Source organism: Rhinatrema bivittatum, chromosome 15, assembly GCF_901001135.1.
Source record: "Rhinatrema bivittatum chromosome 15, aRhiBiv1.1, whole genome shotgun sequence".
NCBI classification, from domain to species: Eukaryota; Metazoa; Chordata; class Amphibia; order Gymnophiona; family Rhinatrematidae; genus Rhinatrema; species Rhinatrema bivittatum.
This window is the reverse complement of record NC_042629.1, coordinates 56,538,671-56,563,307: the sequence shown is the minus strand read 5'-3', so window position 1 is coordinate 56,563,307 and position 24,637 is coordinate 56,538,671. Positions and strand designations below refer to the sequence as shown.

Here is a 24,637-nt window from a genome sequence, read left to right as displayed (position 1 = left end):
AAGAGATTCCTTGTGACCTTTGGCAAGGCATTTCACCCTCCACTGCCTCAGATGCAACTTAGATTGTAAGTCCTCTGGGGCAGAGAAATAACTATAGTGCCTGAATTGTAACTCACCTTGAGCACGCTTTTGGAAAAAGTGAGGTAATTAAATCTAAGATCCAGACTGACTTGCATGTAGCCAGCAGTGGGGAAGGCTCATGGTAGGCTCAGGTACAAGGAGAGAGATTGCTATTAGGAAGAAGGTGGTAATGCTGTATTACTGTGGTACTACTGAAACCACATCTCCAGTTCTAGAGGATGCAGCTATGAAAAACATTGATAACTGGCTTGCACTATCAGCCTTGCATGGAGATGGGCAGACGAGAAACAAGAGACATGAGTTGTTAGAATGTGGTAATTCTCCTAGAATGATAAGTTCTTTATTTAGAAAGATTTCTATACTGCCTAAAAAGGCGATTTACACAAAATAAAAACATTCATAATGGTTAAAAGTCATTACAAGTAAGACATGAAAAACATATGGCAACAAAACCACACTGTACCGGTTAATAATAGTTACCTATTCGACTGAAATGTGAGCTGGAAAAGATGGGCTTTTAATGGTTTTTTAAAACTTTCTCTATAAAATCAGTATAGAACAGGTGAATACAAATCGGTTGTTTGCTCTTTCTAATAATACAAAGACTAGAGGACATACAATGAAATTTCATAGGAGAAAATTATTTTTTTACTCAACATATAATTAAGCTCTGGAATTTGTTGCCAGAGGACGTGATGAACACCTTTAGTGTAGCTGCATTTGGAGGAAAAGTCCATTAACCATTATTAAGGTGAGTTGCAGAAATCCACTGCTTATTCCTGGGATAAGCAGCTTGGAATCTCTCTACCCCTCGGGATCCTGCCAGGTACTTGTGACCTGCCTTGGCCACTGTTGGAAACAGGATGCTGGGCTTGATGGACCTTTGGTCTGACCCAGTATGGCTAGTCTTATCTTATGTTCAAGGTCACAGGATTATCCTATGATAGGGAAGGGTCAAAAGGGATATGCTTCCTCTTCCCACTCTTACCAGTTGCATGTGTGCACCTCTTCCCCATCCCTCCATCTCTCTCCCTCGCTTTGTCTTTCTATCCCTTTGTCACTGCCGACAGGAGAGCAGCACATCTTAACGTTCTTCTAGAATGGTTTCATGAGTGTGGCCCGAACTACAAAGTGCTGGCTGGTTCTGTGCCGGCAGTGCATGATATATAGGCACAGTGTGGTTGATAGTGCACGATAAAGGAGAACTGTTATAATTACTCTTAAGCCAGGGAAGACTCTGGTATAACTGGAGTGAGGCAGACAGATACATGATGGGAGTGGAATGACCTGACACAGCTTGCTCTTGGCTCAGTGTCTTGTCAGGAAAATCAGCCAAGTGCTGGGCTCAAGGCTTATCCATCAATGTGTTGCAACACAAGCAGGTGAAAATGACAGGCAGGGTGGACCAAAAGGTCCTTATCTGCTAACTTCTGTTTGTTTGCTTATCCTACAGTATGTCAGCAAAATCAGAATGAAAACCTGACCTAGAATTATTAGAGAGAGAAACACATGAAACCGAAGATATACGCGCGTATGTGTGTATGTATGTGTGTGTGTGTACTACATGCCAGCTGAATGTAAATGGACAATATGGATTTCTCTGCTCTGCCTTCTCTACTTTCCTTTTTTACTGTACTTTCTGTTTATATATTTTTTTTCCTGTCTTTCACATCAGCAGAAAATCAAAGTCTCCTCCTCCAAAAATCCCAATTGTGATTCAGGACGAATCACTCCCTGCAGGTCCTCCTCCACAGATCAGGATCCTAAGGAGACCCACGAGTAACGGTGTCGCCAGTATCACGAATGCCAGCAGGCCTGCGATCCCTGTCAAATCTTTGGCACAGAGAGAGGCAGAATACGCAGAAGCCAGAAAGAGAATCCTGGGCAGCGCCAGTGCAGAGGAGGAGCAGGAGAAGCCGATTATAGACAGGTAACTGGCAGCAAGAGCAGTAGCTGTGTGGGGGATCATTCCGGCTCGCTCACCTACGATAAACCTCTTCCCTCGCCTTCCAGCAGGCCCAGATTTAGGCAGAGGCAACCTAGGCAAGTGCCTAGGGTGCCAGATTTTGAGAGCACCAAATATGCAGGCTTGCCTTAGGGCCATTTGCTGGCACAGCTTCAAAGGGGCATAGTCCATGGCTCTCTGCCTATGGGTGCCAAAATCTTAAATCCAGCCCCGCCTTCCAGGGCCTCGAGTCGCACTTCACTAGGCTTTGGAATTACTTTCTCTTAAAATTCCATTATGAGGTTTTTTTTTGTTTTTCTTTTTGTGTTTTTTGCTTATTTGTTTATTGATAAGACTTTGATATTTGATTTAAAAAAAAAAAAAAAAGTGTAGACAGGTTTATTTGTTCTGAAATTCATACAGATACACAGAAGAAATGGGATTTAGTGTCCATTTAGTAATTTATATTCTGCTTTTCAGGCACTTAAAAGCGGATTACATTCAGGTGTACAGTAGGTATTTCCCTGTCCCCAGAGGGCTCACAATCTAAGGGATCAGTAGGACTAAAGGTACAACAAAGCCCTGCCTCGGGAGGCCAGACTCCCCAGTCCTCCCTTTAGATCAAAATGGCCCCTTCCCTATTGGTTTAGTGGACCCCCTCTTACTTGAAATGTAGTCACTGATGTCAGGCTGGCGGTGGCCATTTTTTTTTTTTTTTTTTTTTTTAAAGGCGGACATTTGTCTCAGGCCTTTGCCCTCATTGGATCAGGGTCCACTATACTACCAGAGTGTCTTTTTAAGTGAAAGTGGGGGGTGGGCTACTGGACCACAAAGGCCATATTTTTCTAAAAGGGGGGGGGGGGGGGAGTGTCTGGGTTTTGCAGTACCTTTTAAAGTTGGTGGTTTTTTTTTTTTTGTGTTGTGTTTTTTTGTTAATTTGATTTACAGCAGGCCCCCTACAAAGGCATTAGAAGGGTGGGGCAGGATGTCTAAGCAGACCCCCCCCCCCCATGGGTTTTTACATTTCTTGGTGTGAAGGGCATTTTCAGGGCTGAGCGGCTTCTTTAAGGCTAGGCCATGGATGCATGAGGATGAAGGGGAATAAAGACAGAATGGAGATGGACCAGAGAATAGCGACCAAAATGGTATGGGGTCTGTATCATGTAGAGCCATTAAAATCAGCTTAACTGTGCTGCCCCATGAATACAAAGGTACTATACCAAATTTAGCAGAAACAAATTTAAGCTTATTATTGCATATAAAAAGCAATTAGGGGACCTCTGGGAGGAAATAGAGTAGCAGTTTCATCTTTATGAAACTGCTACTGTATGACTCTCCTCGTACATTAGTGAAGTTCTCTATTTTTTTTTTAGATATCAGACAGTCTCAATCCCCGAAGTGCTTGACTCTGTGGGAGGATCACATACCATGTGTCTTGTGTCCAAATAAGATAAACTAAAATCTATGTAACCTGTCCCACCTATCACCTTGAGATCCAATTAAGGCCTAGTTGAGACCCACATGTCTGCCGCTTACTGTCAATCTTCTTTTAGTTCTTTGTCCTGTCAGTCTTTCATTCTCTTAATCTCAGGGGGATCTCCAGGACTCTGATTTCACTGGGGCCCCTCAGTCGAGACGGTCTTTCTGTGAGAACATGGCCTCATCCATGTGCTCTTTGTGACTTCATGACCCTCCATCATATTGGAACAGCTCCAAATGCAGTCCAGATGTCTCCCAGAGTCTTATCAAAGCTAGGGTCACTCTGAGGTGGTTTATGCCAGAGTTTGTTAGTCCAGAGACAGCAAAGGGTTCTGGAAAGCTGAGTGAACCAAAGTCTGAGCCAAAGTCTTCATGTTAGGCTTCCCATATATCAATCAGAAGACCTATGAGGAGGCTTGGTGCTTTGCTGTACCTCTGGTTTTCATTGTTGGACTTAAATAAAAATTGCTAATTAAAAAAAAAAACAACAACCTATGAGGAGAGGCTGAAGGATCTGAATGTTTACTCTGGAAGAGAGGAGGTGCAGGGGAGATATGATACAGACCTTCAGATACCTGAAAGATTTTAATGATGCACATTCGACAAACCTGTTCGATTGGAAAGAAATCAGTAGAACTAGGGGTTCACAAAATGAAACTCCAGGGAGGACGACTCAGAACCAATGTCAGGAAATATTTCTTCACGGAGAGGGTGGCGGATGCCTGGACTGCCCTACTGGAGGAGGTGGCGAAGATGAAAACAGTGAAAGAATTCAGAGGCATGGGATAAACACTGTGGATCCCTAACATTAGAGAATGGAATTGAAGAAGAGTTCATGGGGGTAACTTGCTGTTATGGCAGTTAGTACCCTTAAGCAATAAACCTACATACTGTTAAAGCAACTCTATCATTGCTCTCTGCTTCAACAGCAAGGAGTTAGAGGGAACATAAACCTGGACAAAAGCAGTCTCAAGCCCTCCCAGTCCTTGGAGTATCTGGGAGTCTGGTTCGACATCAAGCAGGGCAAGGTAACCACACGAATAAGGAAGTTGATGTCCCAAGTGTGTCAGCTGATGAGCAAAATAGGCCCGACAGCGTGGAGTTATATCGAAGTTCTTGGTTTGATGGTGGCAACCTTGGAGGTAGTGCTGTGGGTGAGGGCACATAAGCGATCACCTCAGCACTCATGTTGGAACCCTCAATCTCAAGACTATTCAATTTGCCTCTCCTTACCAATGGGAATATGCTCTCTGCTCCTGTGGTGAGTATGAGTAGGGGTGTATCCCTGTCCTCTTCGAACTGGCTTGACCTCACAACAGACACAAGCCTCAGGGGCTGGGGAGCTCCCTATCAGGAACTGACAGCTCAGGGACATTGGACAGAGGAAGAGGCCATCTGGAACATCAACTGCTTGGAAGCCTGAGCAGACAGATTGGCGTATCTACAATTCAACCACAGTCTCCAGGGTCAAGCAGTCCGTGTAATGTTGGACAATGCAACAATGGTAGCCTACGTCAACTATCAAAGTGGAACCAAGAGCCAGTAAGTGCTACAGGAGATGTATTTCCACCTATTCCATGAGGAAATCTATCTACAGATGATCTCAGCCTCCCACATCACAGGAAAAGACAACATCAGAGCAGACTTTCTAAGCAGGGAGAATCTGAATCCAAGAGAGTGGGCATTGTTGACCAAAGCCTTTCAGCTGATAGTAGATTGCTAGGGTCTCCTGTTCATAGACTTGTTGACTGCATCTCACAATGTAAAGATTCCCCAATTCTTCAGTCGCAGAAGAGATCAGTGGTCCCTGAGGATCAATACTGTCTTTCAGACCTGGCCAGAAGAAATGGCCTCTGCTGGGCAAGGTCATTTGCAGAATTGAGCACCATAGGTGGATTAGTCCTACTAGTAGCTCCAGATTGGCCCAGGCATCCGTGGTATGTGAACATACAGAGACTCCTGGTGGAGAACACCCTCCCCCCCCCCCCCCCCCCCCCGTGCCTCCCACAGCACAGGGACCGGTCCTTCATGCGGATCCGACTCGATTCTGTCTTACTGTCTGGCCCTTGAGAGGGCTTACCTGAGAAGCAAAGATATTCTGCGGCAGTAATTGCCATCTTACTCTGCGCTGAGAAGTTCTCTACGTCCCTGGAATATGTGTGGGTTTGGAGAGTATTTAAGGCCTGGTGAGAGGAAGCAGTATCGTCCATCCCCCACCCCCTTGGGTGGTCAAAATCCCACTAATTCTGGAATTTTTGCAGAATGGCTTGAATAGACCCTTAACTCCTTGAAGGTCCAGGCAGCAGTTCTCTCCTGTTTCAGGGGAGAGGTGAATGGAACCCGCCTGTTGGCTCATCCAGACATGGCCCGTTTTCTGAAAGGCATGAAGCACCTCCAGCTACCCCTTTGGTGGCCGGTTCCCTTGTGGAATCTTAATCTTGTATTAGAACTTTTGGCAGGGGCCCTCCTTTTGGCCACTGCACAGTCTTTCCTTGCGTTTATTAACCTTTAAAACAGTGTTCCTGGTGGCTATACGCTCGGCACGTCTTATCTCTGAACTTACAGGCATTGTCTGGTCGTGAACAGTTCCTCCAGATGACTCCAGGAGCGTTACAGCTTCAAACTTATCCATCCTTCTTGCCCAGGGTAGTCTGAGTTTCATTTGAATCAGTCAATTTCGTTGTCATTCCTAGGTAAGTACAAGGACACGGAAGAATGCTGCCTCCTCTGTCATTTGAATCTCACTTTTGGTGTGGTATCTGTTTGTGGCCAGTGCAATAGAACCAGTCCCAATGATGGAAAAGAGCAAAGGGTTTATTCCATATTTCCTTATCACGAAGAAGTCTAGGGGGCTTTGCATCCCATTCTGGATTTAAGAAACCTAAACAAATTTCTCAAGAATTCAAAATGAATTCTCTAGGCATCTGTAATCCTGATAGGTAGTCCCCACCTCCCACCAGCAGGGGCCTTTGTGGCTTTGGAGACTAGCTGGTCAGTCTTCCCAATTCTTTGGTCTGTATTATCTGCTGGTGACCATCTTGTTTCCTGTCTGGGCATATATAATTAACAGGTTTCTAATCAGTAGAATGGCAGAGCTTGGTTCTCATTCTCTGGCCCCCTTGCTGGAGTCCTGCTTCCAGTGTTCATCTCACTGTGTAGAATCCAGTGTATTCCTTACTTCTCCAGATCTGCTGATTTGTCTCACCTGGTCTTCCTGTTTACAATATTCATGTGTGCTTAATACAGCTGTCTTGGTTTGGGGCCTACTACTTAAACCCTCCTGGCTGCTAGCGCCCAAGGGTTCAACCTAAGGCAGAAAATGTCCTGCCACTGTTCCAGTTGGAACCTGATTCACCTTGCCAGTGTAATGGCCAACTTAGTCTCCCAGTCACCCCCCTGGCAGACTATGCCATCACATCCTTCCACATCTGGAAATCAATGATTGTCTGACCACACCAGATCTAAAAGGATGCTTGCACACACATCACCATTCACATCAGTTACAGGAAATCTCTAAGATTTCATTGTGGCAGATCAACATTATCAATGCTGAATACTCCCCCTTGGCCTGGTTGCAGCTCCAAGAGTTTTTACCAAGTGCCTAGCAGTTGTAGCTTCATATATCATGAAAAACAATGTTTTCATTTTTCCCTGTTTAAATGATTGTCTAATATCAAGCAGGTCCAGGCGAGAAGCGAGCTAATCCACTTATTACACTCTCCATACCACCCTCTCTGGGATTTGTTGTTAGTTTCCAAAAGTCCACACTCATCAATTGGACATCATAGATGCATATTTAGATAACCAGAAGGGAAGGAGGTTCCTTCCTCTTCAAAGAATGAACACTTTTGCATAATTCACTCTTTGTCCACTCACAGTATTGGTCAGAAATTTTAGGGAGATGTTAAGCCACATGATGGCCACAGTTCATATCACTCAATGGACTTGAAGCTTAGCTGGAACCACCACTCACAGCCAGTGGCTGAATACAACTCTCTGGGCTTCTCATTTGTTCATTGAGGTGGTGGACCCAACCTTCAAATCTTCTTTGTGGTCAACCCTTTCATCCTTTGCAGTCTCAAGTGTTGACTAAAGATGGTCTTTACTCAAGGCTGGGGACCGCATCTCAACGTTGTTTGCTCTGAAGGATCTTGTAACATACAGGAGCAAGGGCTCTACATAGATCCGAGAGCCACATTCAGAGCTCTTCTAATGTGTGAACTGTGGTTAATAAGAACGGTACTACAGATCCAAATGTATTGTATTACATCAACAAACAAGGAGAAACAGAATCCTCAAAGCAATGTAAGGAAGTGTGAAGGATATGGAATTGGGTGATCACAAGGATGATATTTCTTGGGCATTCATCTCCCAGATAAAGGCTATATCTTGGCGAACTCACTGAGTTGTCATGTCCAACCTTTTGAGTGGTCACTACATCCCAGCATAATGCAGTTTCTCTCTAGACTTTGGGTAATGCTGCAAGTAGACCGCTTTGCAGCTCTGTTCAACTACAGATTCTCGCTCTACAGCACCCGACTCTCTCGTGTCGCACTTAACATGCCATATTGGGTCAGACCAAGGATCCATCAAGCCCAGCATCCTGTTTCCAACAGTGGCCAATCCAGGCCATAAGAACCTGGCAAGTACCCAAGATCTTTTTGCATTCCATGGAATCAAGGGCTGATGTATGTTTTTTCTACAGATAGTACTTGTATCCCAAGTAATCTTAAAGTTAAGAAGGGACCAGGGGCAGTTATGCTAAACTCCCTCCCCCATTGATCAAGTCAAATTTTATTTCAATAACTTCTATGCCTAGTCATTGTTCAGCTAGTATGTCTGAAGATCTTCCCAGATCTCAACACAGTTATAGCAGAATACGTCTTCACACCAAACTTCAGTCTCTGGTACTCTGAGTGGTACAGGTTGTTCTCCTTTCACTAAACGTGAAGGAAGATAGTCTCACAGCAAGAAGACCCTACAGCTTTAAATGGAAACGTTTTTTCTGTTTGAACATCACAAGAGGGAGGATCCATTCAGTTGGCTGAGTTTCTCTTCTGTGATATATCTGCTCATTCTTTCTATCAGTTTATTTGTAATACATTTCATATCTTGTAGTATGCATTTTATTTAAAAATAGTTTGAATTTGGTTGCTATATATGGCACTAGAGGGCACCCTTCAGCACAAAATGTTAACAGCACATTAAACAATTCATTTCAATAGATTTTCAAAACAAGCTACATATTTAGTCTTCAGATATTAATACCTGTGTATGTATGCAAATTTATAATATCTCATAATCATTAAAGGGAAACAGAGTAAAGTGGAGTGTAGCCTTAGATTTCTTTATTCTCACTTTCTGCATTGATACAATTAGAGATTTCTGCTAGCTGGCCAAGTTAAAAGTATTTTCAATGAGTTGGGAGATTTCTGCTCCAGAAACAGCACTGAAAATGTAGAGGGTTTTTTTTCTTTTTGCACTTGTTTGACTGGATCTTGTATGTTCAAATCCCCCATAAAAGGACATCATGTTCAGTGTCCCATAGGGATATTCAGGCTGTATGATACTGACCATATATAGTCATGTCTGGTAATTAATAGATGGTTATAGGTATTTTTGTTAGAATCAGCAGCTCCTAGATGTCTGTTCAGATTCCAATCAATACTTCTCGTCTTTGGCCTTTTATTATCCAAACTCAGTATCTTTTTGTATTGCATGCAGTATGAAAAATATAAGACTGCAAAGAATTCTCAATGGACAAGCAGGGTGGAATTAGCCATGATATAGGCGGTGTCACCCAGGGGCCGCAAGCATACCTGTTTCTCTTAGCTAATGGAGCTTTCACTCTATTGAGCTGTGCAGGAGTTTCCTGCGCAAGGGTTGCCTCATAAGCACCTCCTCCATCTTTTTTCTGTGAAAATCTTTTAACTTTGTTCCTTAAAAGTTGCCTTGCTGCCTCAGCAGCCACTCCCCCCCCCCCCCCCCCCCCCCCAAACACTTCTCAGTGCTACTTTAAATTTAAAAAAATCAATTTTTCTTCAAAATGTCTAGTAAAAAGAAAGTGATAGGAAGTGGTTTCAAGGACTGCATTTGCAGTAGGATAATGTCCACTAAATGGACATGACTTGTGCTACAGATGCCTAGGACTGCACCATGACCAGGCCATCTGTTAAGTCTGTGGACAGATGTCCCCACATATTCAAAGATTGAGGCCCTGGAAAATGGAGGAACTGCATAAGATTTTCAGAAGCTGCAGCTGGTCCTCTTCCTGAAGCACAGCCTCATCTCCCTCCCCAAGAATGGAGTTGAACAAGAAACTATGGATCAAGTAAATAGAAGCAGCATGTATTAAAGAAAAAGAGGTACCACTTCATGGTATCACCAGATCAGTTGACACCGAAGAAGCACAGAGTCTCGGTTGCATCAGCACTGTTGATGTATCAAGCCCCGGAACATTGATCCTCAACACCCTTGGTCATTAAAGCAGTTACATCAACACGTCACGCTGCAATGTGTTCCATGCAGCTGTATGCTGGCTTAACGAGAATACTAACAAGGGCAGAAGGGGATATGATATCCCTACCTCACCAATTACCAGGGTGCTTGCACCAACAAAATTTAATGAAATATGGATCATGTCTGGAGCCCCCAGATTCCATTTGCTCTCTAGTACCCTTCACATCTAATCTGTCTCCAATGCAGATTTTGCAGAGCCTGGAAGATGTACTGGATTCCATACAAATATCAGAAAATGATGATCACCACTCAGGCCAGAATGGAAGTCGTTAGCCCCTTGACTATGTAGTGAGTTGTTGAAGGATTTCGTTACCTCTTTGGCTAAGGATAATGGAGGATACTGTCCAACGTCTCCAGAATATCAGATTTACTCCTATGAAGAGTCATCCCAGTATCACTGGCTTGTGCTGATACACCAATAGAACTTCCATACAGTGGTTCTAGCCAACTGCATTCCCTTGCAGTTGAGTCTGGCCAGTCAAATGTTCCCAAGGAATATACTCTGACGTAACCAAGGACCTTCTCGCCTCCCCCCGTCAGTCATCGTCTTCATCATTGAGCTTCTGGATTAGTGTTCCCTCACTTCTGGGCTTTGAAGTGGGATCAACAGGGATCCTCTCTGACCCCCTTCCAGAGCCTCTAGAAGCAGAAGACCTTTCCTACTCCAGGCTTCTGGCAAATTGGAGAAAGCACTTAGAATTAATGTGCATAAGGACTAAGATCTCTGTGCTAAGGTCTTCGGCCTCCTCTAAATTTTGGATATAATGTCTGAGCCAGCAGCTATCCCAGTCCATGACATTCTACAAAAATTGCTCACACTAATGTGGGAAAATCCTATTTCCTGTGCCCCAGTTGCAAGAAAACTAAATCTCAAATATAGAATGCAAAATTCCTTGGAGTTTGATTTAGTAACTGCACTCTCTCAATCAACTAGGGTGGAACCAGGCAGCTGGCACTCATCTTTAAAAAGTGGGAAAGCAGGCAGACAGTCACTCAGGAGCATGTGGTTCAGAACTATGTATCTTTGAAGGATACTAACAAAACAGAGAAGTCAGGGAATCCCGATAGAGAGGTTGCAATAAATGCTAAAGTAGCTCAGGTGCCTTTAAGTTAAAAGCAGACAGAACAGAAAAATTCCAGATTTACTCCCCTGTCTACTGATAAGCAGGTTCTTAATACAAACGAAAACATATTTTGAAATGTCTGTATACAAATGTTAGTCTAAAAAATAAATGGGAGAGTTAGTGTATAGCACCGGATGAAGAGGTAGATATAATTCGCATCTCAGAGATCTGCTGGAAGGAGGATAAATACTAGGGTACTAATTTATAAATGATAGGATGGATTAAATAGGTGGAGGGACAATGCTATATGTTAAAGGCATGGAATTAAACAGGATTAAAAGTTTTACGGGAAACACAGGGCATGGTATAATTTTTATGGATAGAAATCCCATATGAGAAGGGGAATAGAATAGCAGAGGGGGTGTACTACTGTCCAGACAGACGGACAATGAAATGCTAACAAAATTAGCAACAGTATTAATGGATGATTTCAGTTATCCCAATATTGACTGGGTGAATGTCACATTGGGATATGCTGAGGAGGTAAATAAATTACTGATTCATGGAGCAGCGGGACAAAGGAGAAGTATTTTAGACCTATCCTTAATGGAACACAGGATTTGGTGTGAGAGGTGATGGTGTTTAGGGCCACTTAGCAAGAGTTACCATAACATGATCGCATTTAACTTGATAACTGGCAGGAGGACACTAAGGAATTCTACTGCGATAGCATTTAACTTTCAAAAGGGAGACTGATTTAGTTAACTTTTGCAGCTGCTCCTTTCAGTTTTTAAGATCCATGCTAGCTCTTCCCCCTTAAGCATAGGCTGAGCAATTCTGTTTTTAGCAATCATTTGTACCATTTTTTTCCCAGCACCAACATGAGGCTCACTGGTTGTAAATTCCAAGATCACATTTATTTTTAAATTGGCGATGCCCCGGCCACCTTCCAGTTGTCAGATATAATGTCAAGGGCTAGAATTTGGAGAAGCTGTGCCATGTGCCAGGTCACCTTAACTAAAGTGCTATCTTTGGGGCAAACAGAAATTACAGAGAAGTCCGAATTAACCAGTGAGGTACTGCCAATTTCTTGTCAAGGGGCTTTTGCAAACTCTGTCACTTGGAGAGAATTGTTTTCGTAAGATGATATAACAAGATGCTCCCAAGAACCCTCTACAGCATGTTATTGAGAAGAATTAAGTTTAAAATAAGTCCTTCAATGTTTATAATTACAGATGTAGACAAGTTAAGTTGGCCTTGAGATCAGACGTAGTACAGCTTACAGTAGTTCTGTGCTAAGGGGGAAGAGAAATGAGTTTCCACCATTCCAGGTCTGGCTTCAGTAACTAAAACCCAATTCTGAAACACTCATTACATCTCTCAAGTGAAACGTTTTGGGAAAAGCTGCACATGTGTAAGAATAACTCTGACAGCAATGGCAATTGTTAGACAAGTTGGCACAGTACAGTTGAAGGGAACAAAAGATTCACTAATCTAAGATTCACAATCAAATATATATATTTAAGGGTTAGAGAAGGCCTTCTTTCTGTTTAGACAATGCTACTGTTCTCTATTAAGTGCTGTTTGTTCTTCCCGCAGGCCGACCAGGATTTCTCAGCCAGAAGACAGCAAGCTGCCCAACAATGTGATACGGCAGCCTCTGGGTCCTGATGGATCACAAGGCTTCACGCAACGCAGATAGATGCGGGGAAGTAATCATGCTGCAGGACGCAGGGTCGTCTGCCCCGGGTTGCACTGCCGTGGCGGACAAATGGACTTGAGCATAGGGAATGACCTAGTTAACTTGCACTGTGAGCCCCTTTGCTCTGCCCACTGTGACCTTAAATCCCATGCACTGTGACCCCCCCGATCCACCCACTTTGACTGGTACATCGATAAGGCTGTCCCAAGTCACTGCAAGAGGAACATGGGGGGGGCATCAAGGACACCTTGAAAACATGGAGAGAGTGAATGTGTGTGTATGTGTGTGTGCGCGCGTGTGTGTGTATCACTTCTGTTGAAGTTAGAGCCAGCAATAATGTTCATGATACCAATTAATTTTTTGGGGAGGGCTGTTATAGTTTCCCACCTCTATTCATTTTTTTTTTAAATTTCAAATGTGCACGTCACCCTCATTTTTTGAGAGAGAATTTAAAGGGTTTATATGGTTTGTTTGGTGGTTTTTTTTTTGTTTGGTTTTTTTTTTAACTTTTCTTTCAGTCGGATTTACAAAGTGAATGACAAGATGTGTGGTTTTTTTTTTTTTTTGGTTGGTTTCAGACAAATTCATAACTTTTACTGGAGAAAGGTAGTTTTATCATCTAAAAACATAACATGAAATACAAAGGTTTAATTGCTCTTACAATGAGAGATTAACTAGTAGGACTGGCCGTTAGCTTTTGGCCTTATGTTCCTGCCGCTGTTACTACAAAATATCCAGAGAAAGGGCCAACACTTAATCTGGGAACAAGCAGAGCTAAGCAGTTTCTTATTGCTGGAAGTGCACCTGTCATGAGGTTGCCCAGTCCTCAGTTGGCATGATCAGGATTCTTGGTTTTGAGGAGACAGGGTCGTGTGAGAGCAGGAGCCCTAGACACAGCTATAGGTTTACGATCTCATCCACACTTGCTTCTCTGCTGGCATAGCTCCAGCAAAGAACATGGGCAGAAGGTAGAGGACAATGGTGCTCTTGGTTTGCAAGCTAGAAATAGATTAGTTTCAGTATTTTGCTGATCCAGTCTGACATGAGTCTAAGGGAAAATGCGGCAAGAAGACTGTGCTGTCCCGGAGACTTAACAGATGTGGTGGGAAACTGAATGAGCCTGTCCATACGGTGGTGCTGCTGCACAGAGCCGGGATTTCCATGCAGCTATGGGATGGAAGTGAAACAGCATCTTTCAGTTCACAGTACTAGTCCAGTGCTGTACCTGAAGTATTTACTTTTAAAAAATCATAACATCCAAAACAAACCATGCTAAATAAAGTTTTAGAAATGGATCTTTCTTTGGTTTTTTTTTTTTGGGGGTTTTTTTCCTGTCGTGGGAACATCCCTTTTGTATTACTGATATTTAACTTAGGTTGTTTAAAGTGCTGGACGGTGGGGCTGCTCGGAACAAGCACTTCGCCTACACCCCTTCTAAATGTTAGCAATGCATTCCATGGTTTTTTTAAGGTTCCATGCTACCATCTCTCCCCTGTATCATGTAGCACAGACTTGAGCGGAGTCTGTTTAATTGCCGCTAACTCTTGGCGAACGTCACCATTGAGGAGGAGAAAGTAGCATAGAGTCTTTGGAATACTGTGTACAATTCTGCAGATCGCACCTTCAAAAGGATAAAAACAGGATGGAGTCGGTCCGGAGAGTGGCTACTAAATTGGTCAGTGGTCTTTGTGCTAAAGCATATCGGAATAGACTTAAAAGATCTAAGCATGCATCCCCTAGAGGAAAGGCGAGATAAGGAAGATATGATAGAGACCTTCAAATATCTCAAAGGTTTCCATGCACAGGTGAGTCTTTTTCAATGGAAAGGAGGCTCTAGAACGAGAGATCATGTATGAAGGTGAAAGTAATGTTAGAAAATATTTCTTTACAGAGAGGGTGGTGGAGACAAAACGGTACCTGAATTCAAGAAAGCATGTGATTAAATCCAAGGGATCTCTAAGGAAATCATGCTAAATTAATTGGATGGAAGGGCCATATGATCTTTCTGCCATCATGGTTCTAACTTTGGATTGTCCATTTCCAAGTTCTTCAATGCTCAGTTTATCAATTAAAATATCTATATACATATATTCTCTACATGTTTCATGTACCGTGATAATTAGATAAAGATTAACTCTTCTGTAGTTGGCATTTCATAATTAACTGATTTTGAACAGCTTTAATAACAGTACAGTAAAAATCAGCACTGAGTTTTTTAGTGCTTTCGTTTAACTACTATGCTAAAAAAAAAAGTTTACTTATGATATAAGTAAGATGCACTTCACATGCTAGTTTAAAAAATATATATATATATATATAAAAATTCAGCATGTCAAAAAAATTTCAGTAAAGGGCTAAAAGGGTAGTTAAGTTTTAACTACAGAAGTTAAAATAGCAGAAAAAGGTTAAGTTTTAACTGACACCTCTAACCTTTAATTAAAGAAATAAAAAGGTAGAAGCTTTCTGATATGGGGAGCCTGAGCCTCGGGTCCCCAAACTAGAGTTCTGGATCTTCTCACTTGGTAAATCCTCCCAGACTCAGCAGATTCAACCATTTAGCTGTGCCACCCCCACCTCCCACACCCCAGTTAGGCCCTCAAACACTGCTGAGCTTAAGGACCTCAAAAGAGGTGTGAGCTGCAGCTGGGTTTGATTAATTGACTGTATAATGAGACACTACTAGAGGTGAAACCTAGAAATGAAAAACAAATCTTTCTATAAGAACTTTCAATTGTACCAAACGGGATTGATCAGTCGTCAGTACAGAAAATTCTGCAGCCATATAACGCGTTGGACTTCTAATCATCAACAATCACCTTTTTAAATTATTCTTGTCTTGCTCAAAATCTTGTTTACTATTTCTATACATTCTTAAAATAAATTTGTATAGTTTATTAGAACTTAAGTGTAATAACTTCCACTTCAGGCCAGCACCGCCCTCCAAACTGTTTTCACAAAAATCCCGACATGGCTGCTGTTTCGGCACCTTTGTGCCTGCTTCAGGGGGATTACTCTGCAAATATAAAAACATGAGTGTCGATCTCTATCTCTTCAAAGCCCCCCATAAAACTGCAAACCATTTTAACATACCTTTTATGGGGCTCAATGCCTCTCCCAAGCAACGCTAAAAATGGTGTAACCAATGGGAAACTTTCCCTTCACATTTAAAGGGATATCAAGAGGTTTCTCCACCAATCAACATTTTTACATTGTAATCCAATGGAACAACTGTACCAGCTTTGCTTAAAACTTAAAAGAACCAATCGCATGATGTAAAGGGACCAATCTATCTGATTCATATTTCTCACTAAAATCCCTCCTCTTTGTATCTTTTAATGTACAAATCACTGTCTTAAATCACATATCACACTAATCTTCATGAGAACCGAAATTAAAGTGGTCAAATGTAAATAAATAAATGTTTAATGCACTTCATTATATTAATACAGGCCAATCAGTTTCTTTATGCAAGCCCCTCTGGTGCCACAGTCTGCAATTTAAAAATCCAAAATGGCTCTCTGTGCACTAAATCTCGATCCAAATCGCCATCCCTCATTTGTGGACGTGCTTTCTCTAATATAGCAAACTGCACATCTTCAAACCTGTGGGAGGTTGACAAACAATGGGACACTAGGGGGTCTTCAACGTGTTCGCACTTCAAACAAAAACCATGTTCAGTCATTCTTTGACGCAGTTTTCTTGTGATTTTTGCCTACATATATTAATGCAGATGGCCACTATACTATGTAAACAACCCCCATGGCAGCAGAATCAGACCTTATCCTTGCCATCCGCTGCCTCTGTGGTAAGTGAATAGTATCATCGGTATTGTTTACAGACTGAATACTGGCTGCACTGGAAATGTCCCATTTGTTCTATCTCAAGGTCACCAGTTCAAATTCTGAAAAAATTGAATGATCCCTAATGTTCTTGCGCCTCGTGCAGGCAAATACAGGTCTGCTATTAAACACAAGAGTAGCTTGTAATATAGGCCAATGTTTCCTAAGACTGTGTTGAATCAAGTGGTCTGTTAGAGAATATGAGTGTTCACACTAAATGTGGATCTTCTTTGTGTAGGGAGTAGGCATAACAAATGCTCTACCAATGAAGAATTTAAGAAAGGTACAGTAGACGTGGCTGATAGATTTGTCAAATCAGGTAGTGTAGTGAGGAATGGATAGGTTGGGCAGGCTGAAGCCTAGGACTGGAATAGGCTTGGAAAGCAGCATGCACTATGCTCGGTAGCTGGACCTGTTGTTGAGGCAGAGGGGGCCCTTTTATAGGGCTGAGTATGTGAGGCTTTTCCTGCTGCGGGCCTTTTAAATATAACAGGAGTGCATGTACCCAAGGAGGAGCACAACTGCTTGGGGCTGGCGGCATCCTGTCACAATCAGAGGCAGAGTGGCCAGCCCAGCCCAGAGCTATGGGTGGCAGTTTGCGGGATCAGCCCACAGGCTGCAACACCTTCCATGACTCTTACTTTCTCTTTGTATGATGTCATCTAGCTCTTCCCTATTACTTTGCTCTTTTTTTCTGCCTCTATTCCTCCCCTCACCACTTATCTTCTAATGTGCCTCTCCATGCCTCAGCAAGTCTTCACATCTCGTCCCACCCTCATGTCTCACCAGTTCCCCAGCTCTCTGTCTATCTCACCCACTGTCTCTCCTTTAAATTTTTCTCCCCAGCCCTCCATTTCCCTTACCTCTTTCTCCAAAGCGTCTTCCTTCTCAGGTTTTCTTACCATCTGGCATCCACCCTTAGTCTCTGCCCCTACTTAAGTCTTCCATCTTTTCTGTTTGGTCGTCTTGCTCTAGGCTATGGGCCTGACAAAGCAACAAGTAAGAGAGCTGGCGTGGACCTGTGAAAGAGGCAGAGGACAACACCAGTGAAGAAGTTGGTTTTTGCTGCTTCTAGGCACTGTTGATGTTGCTTGCCTCCCTCCTTGGGAAGGTTGCATATGGTAGCATGGTGGTCTATGTGTTTGTAGTCTCTCCACTGTGCTGCAACGTGGTAGACTTGCCTATACTACTAAAAACCTCTCCAGGGGTAGATTGCTGAGGCTGTAAAAATCTCTCTTCCTTAATGAGGCATTAACTGTACAGTCTCACAAGGAAGGCAATAAGGCATTGTAGCTTGGCTGCACTGAAACATTGAGTGACCCTGGGAGCACCATTTTGCTGCAGTCTGTCTGGAACAGTCTTCCTGAGTTACTGTGTCATGCCTCATCTAACAATGCAGGTTTTTCAAGCTACTTTTAAATCTTAATGCCTGGCTCTTCCTGGCATAACTTTGTTGATTTTAACTATTTACTGTAATAAATTACCTGAAAGCTATTTATAGGCTGTACCTTGAGTAGTGCTATAGTAATGAGAAGCTGTAGAAAATTGTGTAGGGACTATACTGAATAAGCTCCTTTTTGGGCAGGGGTGGAGGAAGAAGCTGTGGTGTAACTGATGGGCAGCAGGCAGGCCATGGATAGCTATGGTGCACATTGCATCTCATCTTCGTCCTCCTGAGTCTTTTCTTTAGTCCTAGCTTTTATCTTATCCCCACTGTGAGGTGGGGAGTGTGTGTACTGAGCCATGGACATGATTCATTCTGATTGGGCATAGGCCTTTCTAGCCCAGCGGTTTTGTTATGGACGTGTGTTTTTGGGCATGCAATCATAGCGTCCGCTGCGGGAATAGGTGTCCTAACCAAAGCGAATTAGAAAGTGCCTATCACATTTAAATTGCATGCAAATGAAGCCATTAGCTATTATAGCCTGATACAGGAAAGCATCCCTAAAGGCTGGGCCCCCTACTCATATATACATATTTTTGTTTACAATCAAAAATTAACTCCAGCTCTGGAGGTGGAGTATAGTTTATTTGCAGAGCAAAGGCCCACAAACAATGTAGTCCTTTGTGTTGCACTAAATGTGCCCCTTGTATGATAGGGTTGTTTAGAGAGATTAGTATAAGACTGAGTTGTGTGGGGTTAGAACAAAAAATAAAAATATATATAGGGATGAGTGGAGGGAAGCCCACTGATTAGCTAAAGCCCACTTTAAAAAAACCCAACATGGGTGATTCCTTTACTTTTGGTAAACAGGGATTGCAGATTTCTAGAACATTATGTAAGCGATGCACTTTTGTATAAGTTAGATGACTGTGTGCCGGAGGCAATTGGGTTTCTGTCACTCAAAACTAATTTCTCCCTAACTTTGCATTCTGCTTTCATTCTCATTAGAATATTGCATCAGGCACACAGGTGCTGTGCGTATGTTAGGAAAACTGTGCTCAATCAGGCTGATATAGTATAAAGTGTGTTCAGCTATGTGCACTGTTTTACCCATGGTTGGGTATGTGTTCTGTACCCCTTCTACAATTTTAGTGCATTCAAAATGCACGTCCAAACCACCTGAAACCAATACTTCTCATCCCATGCAAATGATCTGGATGTGGCTATTACTTATGGACCTGGCATACAGAAAAAATGTGTGCCTGAACTGCACCTTTTACACCTAGGAATTAGCACCTGTCCAAGGGCAGGCATTAATGTCTGAGCAGCCCAAAAATGTGTACAGAAAAGCAGAAAATAGTGCTTTTTGGTATATTCTCTGCGGTAATTATCGTGGCAATATTAAGCTGGAGCAACAACAAGGTTAAAAAAAACGTTTTTTTAAATGTGCTCCAGGGTCAGGTTAGGAAAATGGATTTTTGTAAAATTGAGCATCTATTTTCTAAATCCATTGACAGCCCCCCTCTGCTGCTAAGGAGGTACTAGGGGTGAGCTATTGCCCCTAGTGCATCCTTTTCAGTGTGACCTCTTATTTAAATATGGCATGGAGTGCCCAGGCGGTGGCTGGGCATGCATTAGGAAAGCAGGTGCTCAATACTGAGCGCTTGTTTTCCAGTGCACCTTTACCCTATTGGCCTGAATATGAGCAAGTCTCTTATTATTTTGGCCTTATGTTTGGGAGCAGCAACAGTGGAAGAGCTAAGGTGAGCTACTCCCCCTACTCTTTTTTTAGATTTATGTACTCTACGTTGGTGTATGTTAGAAATGTGTTATAATAAACTGAAACCTACACTATACCAACTTCCCACTTAGCTTGAACTTGTATACAGCGGGAACTGGCCCACTGTGATGAGTGAATGTGCGTCTTCAACTCTCCCTCTTTTCCTTTATTTAAAAATGTGGAAGAGTTGGGTGGGGCTTTCCATATGGCCCTAGTTCTTTTGACCATAGGAGTCCTCGCCTTGTCTGTGCAGGGGAGACTTGTGCTTTGCGCTTGAAAAGATTATGAAACACTGAGCTGCAGCTGAGCGATGTCCTGCTATCTCCAGAGATTGAGGAGCGATTATTATTCGGGGTTGACGTGGACTTGAACGGATACAGATTATTGCTACTTTCTTCCATTTTTTCCCCCATGTTATACCTGCTAGGGTCGGGACTTCGCAATATCCTTTATGCCCAAAGCAAAGATGTCCACCGACCACTTCCGGTCCCGTGACCAAACCGGACTTCCGGGCGGGTGGCTTATAGTGGAACATGGCGGAAAGTGATTATGAGTCGGTGCTCTGCGTAAAGCCGGAAGTTCACGTTTACCGGATCCCGCCGAGGGCTACGAATCGTGGCTATAGGTGAGGAGAGAGGCCGGGGATGTTTTTTTTGTTTCCAGTTCTGACGGTTCTTGCTTTTGTATCTCCGCTTTTAGTGATATACGTTTCCGTTCCTTGAAGACAGCGGAGATTCTCTTGCTCTCCTTCCCCCCCCCCCCCCCCCCCCCAAAAAAAGAAAAAACAACAATCCCTTGGCAGATAACGGGCCATCTTCTGGCCTCTTCTGCGTCCACCCCCAAGTAGGGGTAACCAAGCCAGACCACCTCTCGATTTCCTTCAGTTTCCCAAGAGACAACGGACTACCTCCCTTTAATTAGTGCTTGCGGCTAGTTACGGGGCAACTCCTGCCTCAGTTTCCTCGGGCAGTAGGATACTTCACATCCTTGACTCCTTTCCCTACCTTGGATGACAGTAGGAGATGTCACTTCTCTCTATTAGTGAAGCTGGGCAATTCCCTCTCTGGGGTTTTAGGGAATTTTTTTTTTTGGAAGGGAGGATATGTGTGAGCTCTGTGCATCTAACCTGGGTCATAGCATCTATCTGTTAAAAGAACGCGGGCCTGAAAGGATGGAAACTGCACAAGGAAATTTGTTTACTCGTCCGTGTCCAACTACTGGAAGCCTTTTGTCAGCAGGCTGTGCTTAGGTTAATTATACAACCAACACTTCCGCTGTTAGGATCTATCACCTATTGTTTGTTTATACTAATTCTTAGGATTTCAGTTATTAATGCATGGTGTTGTCAACTCCCACTTTAAGAAAGTTTCTAGATCCACGGTGAAAAGTCTCCAGACTGGGTAAAATGTAGCTAAAACAATGGAGGTGTGCAGTGGAATCAACATAGCTGGTGAGCTTAAGATTGGTGAGGAAAGAGGAGGTGGATCACACACTCACACCTTCTCTTGCTCTCTCAGAAACTGACACACATATTTGCATTATCTCAATCTCTGGCAGACTGTCTTAGATAGGTTCAGACACTGACGCACTCTCTTGGACACAGACACATATTTTCTCAGATATTTGGACATACTCACATTCTGTCTCATGTGTTCACTTAGTGAGTTCCCCTCCCCTGGGCTGGCTAACCAAGGACACTACAGCATCAGGTAAAGTTCTGCACTCGCAGCAGCCACTCTTACACTTCTCCCTCTTTAGGACACACTCAGGCTGATACAGAAAGGTGCATTCAGCCGAACACACCTTTCTGCCTGCACTTTAGCATACATTGTCTGTGTGCAAACTTATTGCTGATACAGCAAGGAGTATTGTGGGCAGAAAATGTGTATTCCTAAACAGGAGTGCTGCTTAATGATCTTGCATTGAAATTCTATGAATATGAGGTCATTAAGCAGTACTCCCCAATGCAGAGAGACTGCATTTGGTCAGCCCACTTTTCTTAGCACTGCAAACGTAACCCTTGGTCAGAGCTGGCATTAAGTTTCCAGTGCTACTGCACTGGCACTTAAAACCCTTAAAAAAAAAAAAAAAAGGGGGTAAAAAAAGTGAAAACATTTAGCTGGATAAGTCACTGCCACTTAGATAAGACAGCACTTATCTGGCTATCTGGCACAGTTCACCGCTAGTTAGCCAGATAAATGTGTATTTACTTATTTTACTGATTTATATATCGCCTGTCAATTTTTTATTTATTTAGAAGTTTTTATATACCGATAAACGTTGAGAACATCTCATCGGTTCACAATAAATGAAATGCAGCTACAAGAGCTTTACAATGTTTTCAAATGGGTTATCCTTTTATTTATCCTGGTAAGTGGCAGTGGTGGCCTGTCAGGAATGCCTTCCCTGACCTTCCTGAATGAAAATGTACATTCAGCCTGTGCTGAATGTACATTTTATAGAAAACATGTATTTTTTTTTTTTACACTCTTTTTAAGCATTAGCTTACTGCATCTGGCATTAAAAAAAAAATCTGGGTGTTAAAAATATGTGCTGAAAACCAGCAGACAGTTTAAGGCACATATTACGGCATCAGCCTGTCACTGTGTCCATGGCCTGCTGCATTGCCTTCTCTAAGATCAGCCTAGCCAGTTCACACAGAGGCCTTGCTAGCATAGTGGATAACTTTATCCTGATTTGCAGCAGCATAGAAAAAGAAATTGCTGAAGATAAAATGTATCCTCTCCTTGTGACTGATTGTGTTGGGAGGAAGAGAGAGAAACTGCTGGAGTTAGGCGGAGAGAGAGTGAGTGACTGGGTATGGGGCATGGAGGCAATTGGAGTGTCCTGGTTTGATTTAGGACAGGGATGTGACTCTTAAAATGTTTCGGACAAAGAAAAAAAACCTGTAAAAAGGCTCCTCTGTTTTGAAAGGTTGCAGACCCTGTACTAGAGGTATCGGAGGATATGCATGCAGAAGACCTTTTCCTGAATAGAGAGAAAAGGCATCTGCTATGAGCCTGCTTCCTAATCACATTTTGGGCAGAAAATGGTCACCTTCCTGTTCAGGGCTGTTGCAGACAGATCTATCTCAGGAGTTTCCCACTGAGTGAAAACGTCCAGAGACTTCTCATGAGGATCTTGCTGGCAATGTTGCAGTGAGGGGTGGAAACATTTTGGGGGTTTTTTTTTAAAGACCGCTTAGGCACTAGCGCAGATTTTTAGGAACCAGAGAAAAATGTCTTTTTATAATTTTATTTTTTCTTCATTTATATTTGGCCCAGCAGTTTTTCTCCTGATGCTTTGTACTTCCTGCTCAATTGGAACTAAATTGGGCTAGGATCTGGCACATGAGTCTTGATTTACAAATACCCGGGGACATTTCTAGGTCACTGGAGAGAAAACGTCTTAATTGGGGAAATTCCACAAGGTAATCCTGCATTAATGGTTTGATAGAAAAGGTGTATAATAAAATTGCTAGATGATGTGGAAAGCTCAAATGTTGGATTTATTGCATATAGGCATTAAGACTACAACAGTGAAGTCGGAAAGAGTACAGACCAACTTTTACTGACATCAGGGGACATATGTAAAATCTCTGATGCCTAAATGTACAGGGGATGGTTACCTTAGTGCCAGCAACAAGGTATGTCCACTGCTTTGCTGCACCCCACATTGACTGTAGGGGGTGTTTGTTGGTTGGCTGGGGAGAAAAAGCTAGTGCTAGAATTCTTGATTATATTAACTTGCACTCACCTAATCTGAGTTTAGGATAATAGAAAAAATACACAAAAGGACTTAGAACATAAGAAATGCTATGGAGCTCAACAACCCGTCTCCAACATTGGCCAGTCCAGGTCCATGAATACCCAGAAAAAGTAACTCTTTTTCTTGTTGCTCCCATAAAAAATCGTATAAGCGAGATGGTGGTGGGGGGGGGGAGGGACGAAGAGGGCCAGGTCAACGGAGAATGCCTTTGGAGCTGCTGAAGGATCCGGAATTCTCTATATATTTGAGAAATAAATGGCAAGAATATTTGGAGTTTAATGGCAAGCACCTAGATCAGCCAGTTTTGTTCTGGGAAATGGTTAAATCAATCAGTTATGTTAGATATAAACGTAAAAAACTTAATTCAGAAATTATTGAATTGGAGAAAAATTTGATTGCATCAAATGCAAAATGGTGAATGATCCGGAGAGTAAATTACTGGAAGAGTTGAAGGCTGCACAATTAGCGTTGAACAATCTTCTTTACTCTAGGGCCGTGGCCTCGCTGTGCCACATGAAATACAAATTGTTCCAATTTGGGAAGAAGCTGAGCCGCCTGTTAGCTAATCTTTTGAAAAGTCAGGAACATTCTAAATTCATTCCCTCAATAAGGAACGGGCAAGGTGTAACTTTTACTTCTATGACGGATATTGTGATGTGTTTTCTGACTATCAAAATCTGTATACAGCAGAGGACACAGATAGTGATTTAATGAGCAGGTTACTTGCAGATTTAGAGGGTCCAGTGGTGTCGGCGGAGGAACTACAGAAATTGAATCGGCCATTTGCAATGGAGGAAGTCAGGGAGGCAATTAAATCTCTCCCATCCATGAAAGCGCCAGGCCTGAATGGGTTGGATGCTTTCTTTTATAAGTCTTTGGTAAATGATTTATGTGATTATCTGGATTTGTTTTTGAGACCATGTGGAAGTCTGTAAAATTGCCTGATAAGAGGAGAGAAGCCACTCTAGTGGTCTTACCAAAACCACGTAGGGATGGGCAGCTCCCTTTGTCATACCGGCCTATATCACTTTTAAATCTAGACATTAAAATATATCTTGACTGAAGTATCTTAAGCC

General features: G+C 42.7%; 2 protein-coding genes and 1 long non-coding RNA gene across 6 annotated transcripts in view; 2 read left to right on the top strand and 1 right to left on the bottom strand.

The window, feature by feature from the left end:
- Positions 1-14,085, top strand: part of SZRD1 (SUZ RNA binding domain containing 1) — a 41,753-nt gene extending 27,668 nt beyond the window's left edge. The window contains exons 3-4 of one of the 2 annotated variants that reach the window (XM_029577747.1): positions 1,760-2,011; positions 12,688-14,085. In XM_029577747.1, coding sequence (XP_029433607.1) covers positions 1,760-2,011; positions 12,688-12,790 — 355 coding nt within the window. In that variant the 3' untranslated portion in view covers positions 12,791-14,085. Of the gene's footprint in view, positions 1-1,756; positions 2,012-12,687 lie in introns of both variants that reach the window. The other variant, XM_029577746.1, reaches the window with a different exon arrangement.
- NECAP2 (NECAP endocytosis associated 2) overlaps positions 1-24,637 on the top strand; it is a 69,331-nt gene that overhangs the window by 27,651 nt on the left and 17,043 nt on the right. Inside the window, exon 1 of one of the 3 annotated variants that reach the window (XM_029577743.1) lies at positions 17,641-20,418. The exons of 1 other annotated variant lie outside the window; for it this stretch is intronic. In XM_029577743.1, the coding sequence (XP_029433603.1) occupies positions 20,327-20,418 (92 nt within the window). In that variant the 5' untranslated portion in view covers positions 17,641-20,326. Of the gene's footprint in view, positions 1-17,640; positions 20,419-23,064; positions 23,224-24,637 lie in introns of those variants that run through there. One more of the 3 variants, XM_029577744.1, reaches the window with a different exon arrangement.
- Positions 15,025-20,265, bottom strand: LOC115076392. Its single transcript, XR_003852744.1, has 3 exons — positions 20,214-20,265; positions 17,493-17,648; positions 15,025-15,803 (listed from the first exon to the last, which is right to left on the bottom strand). It is a non-coding gene; the product is annotated as an uncharacterized LOC115076392 (long non-coding RNA).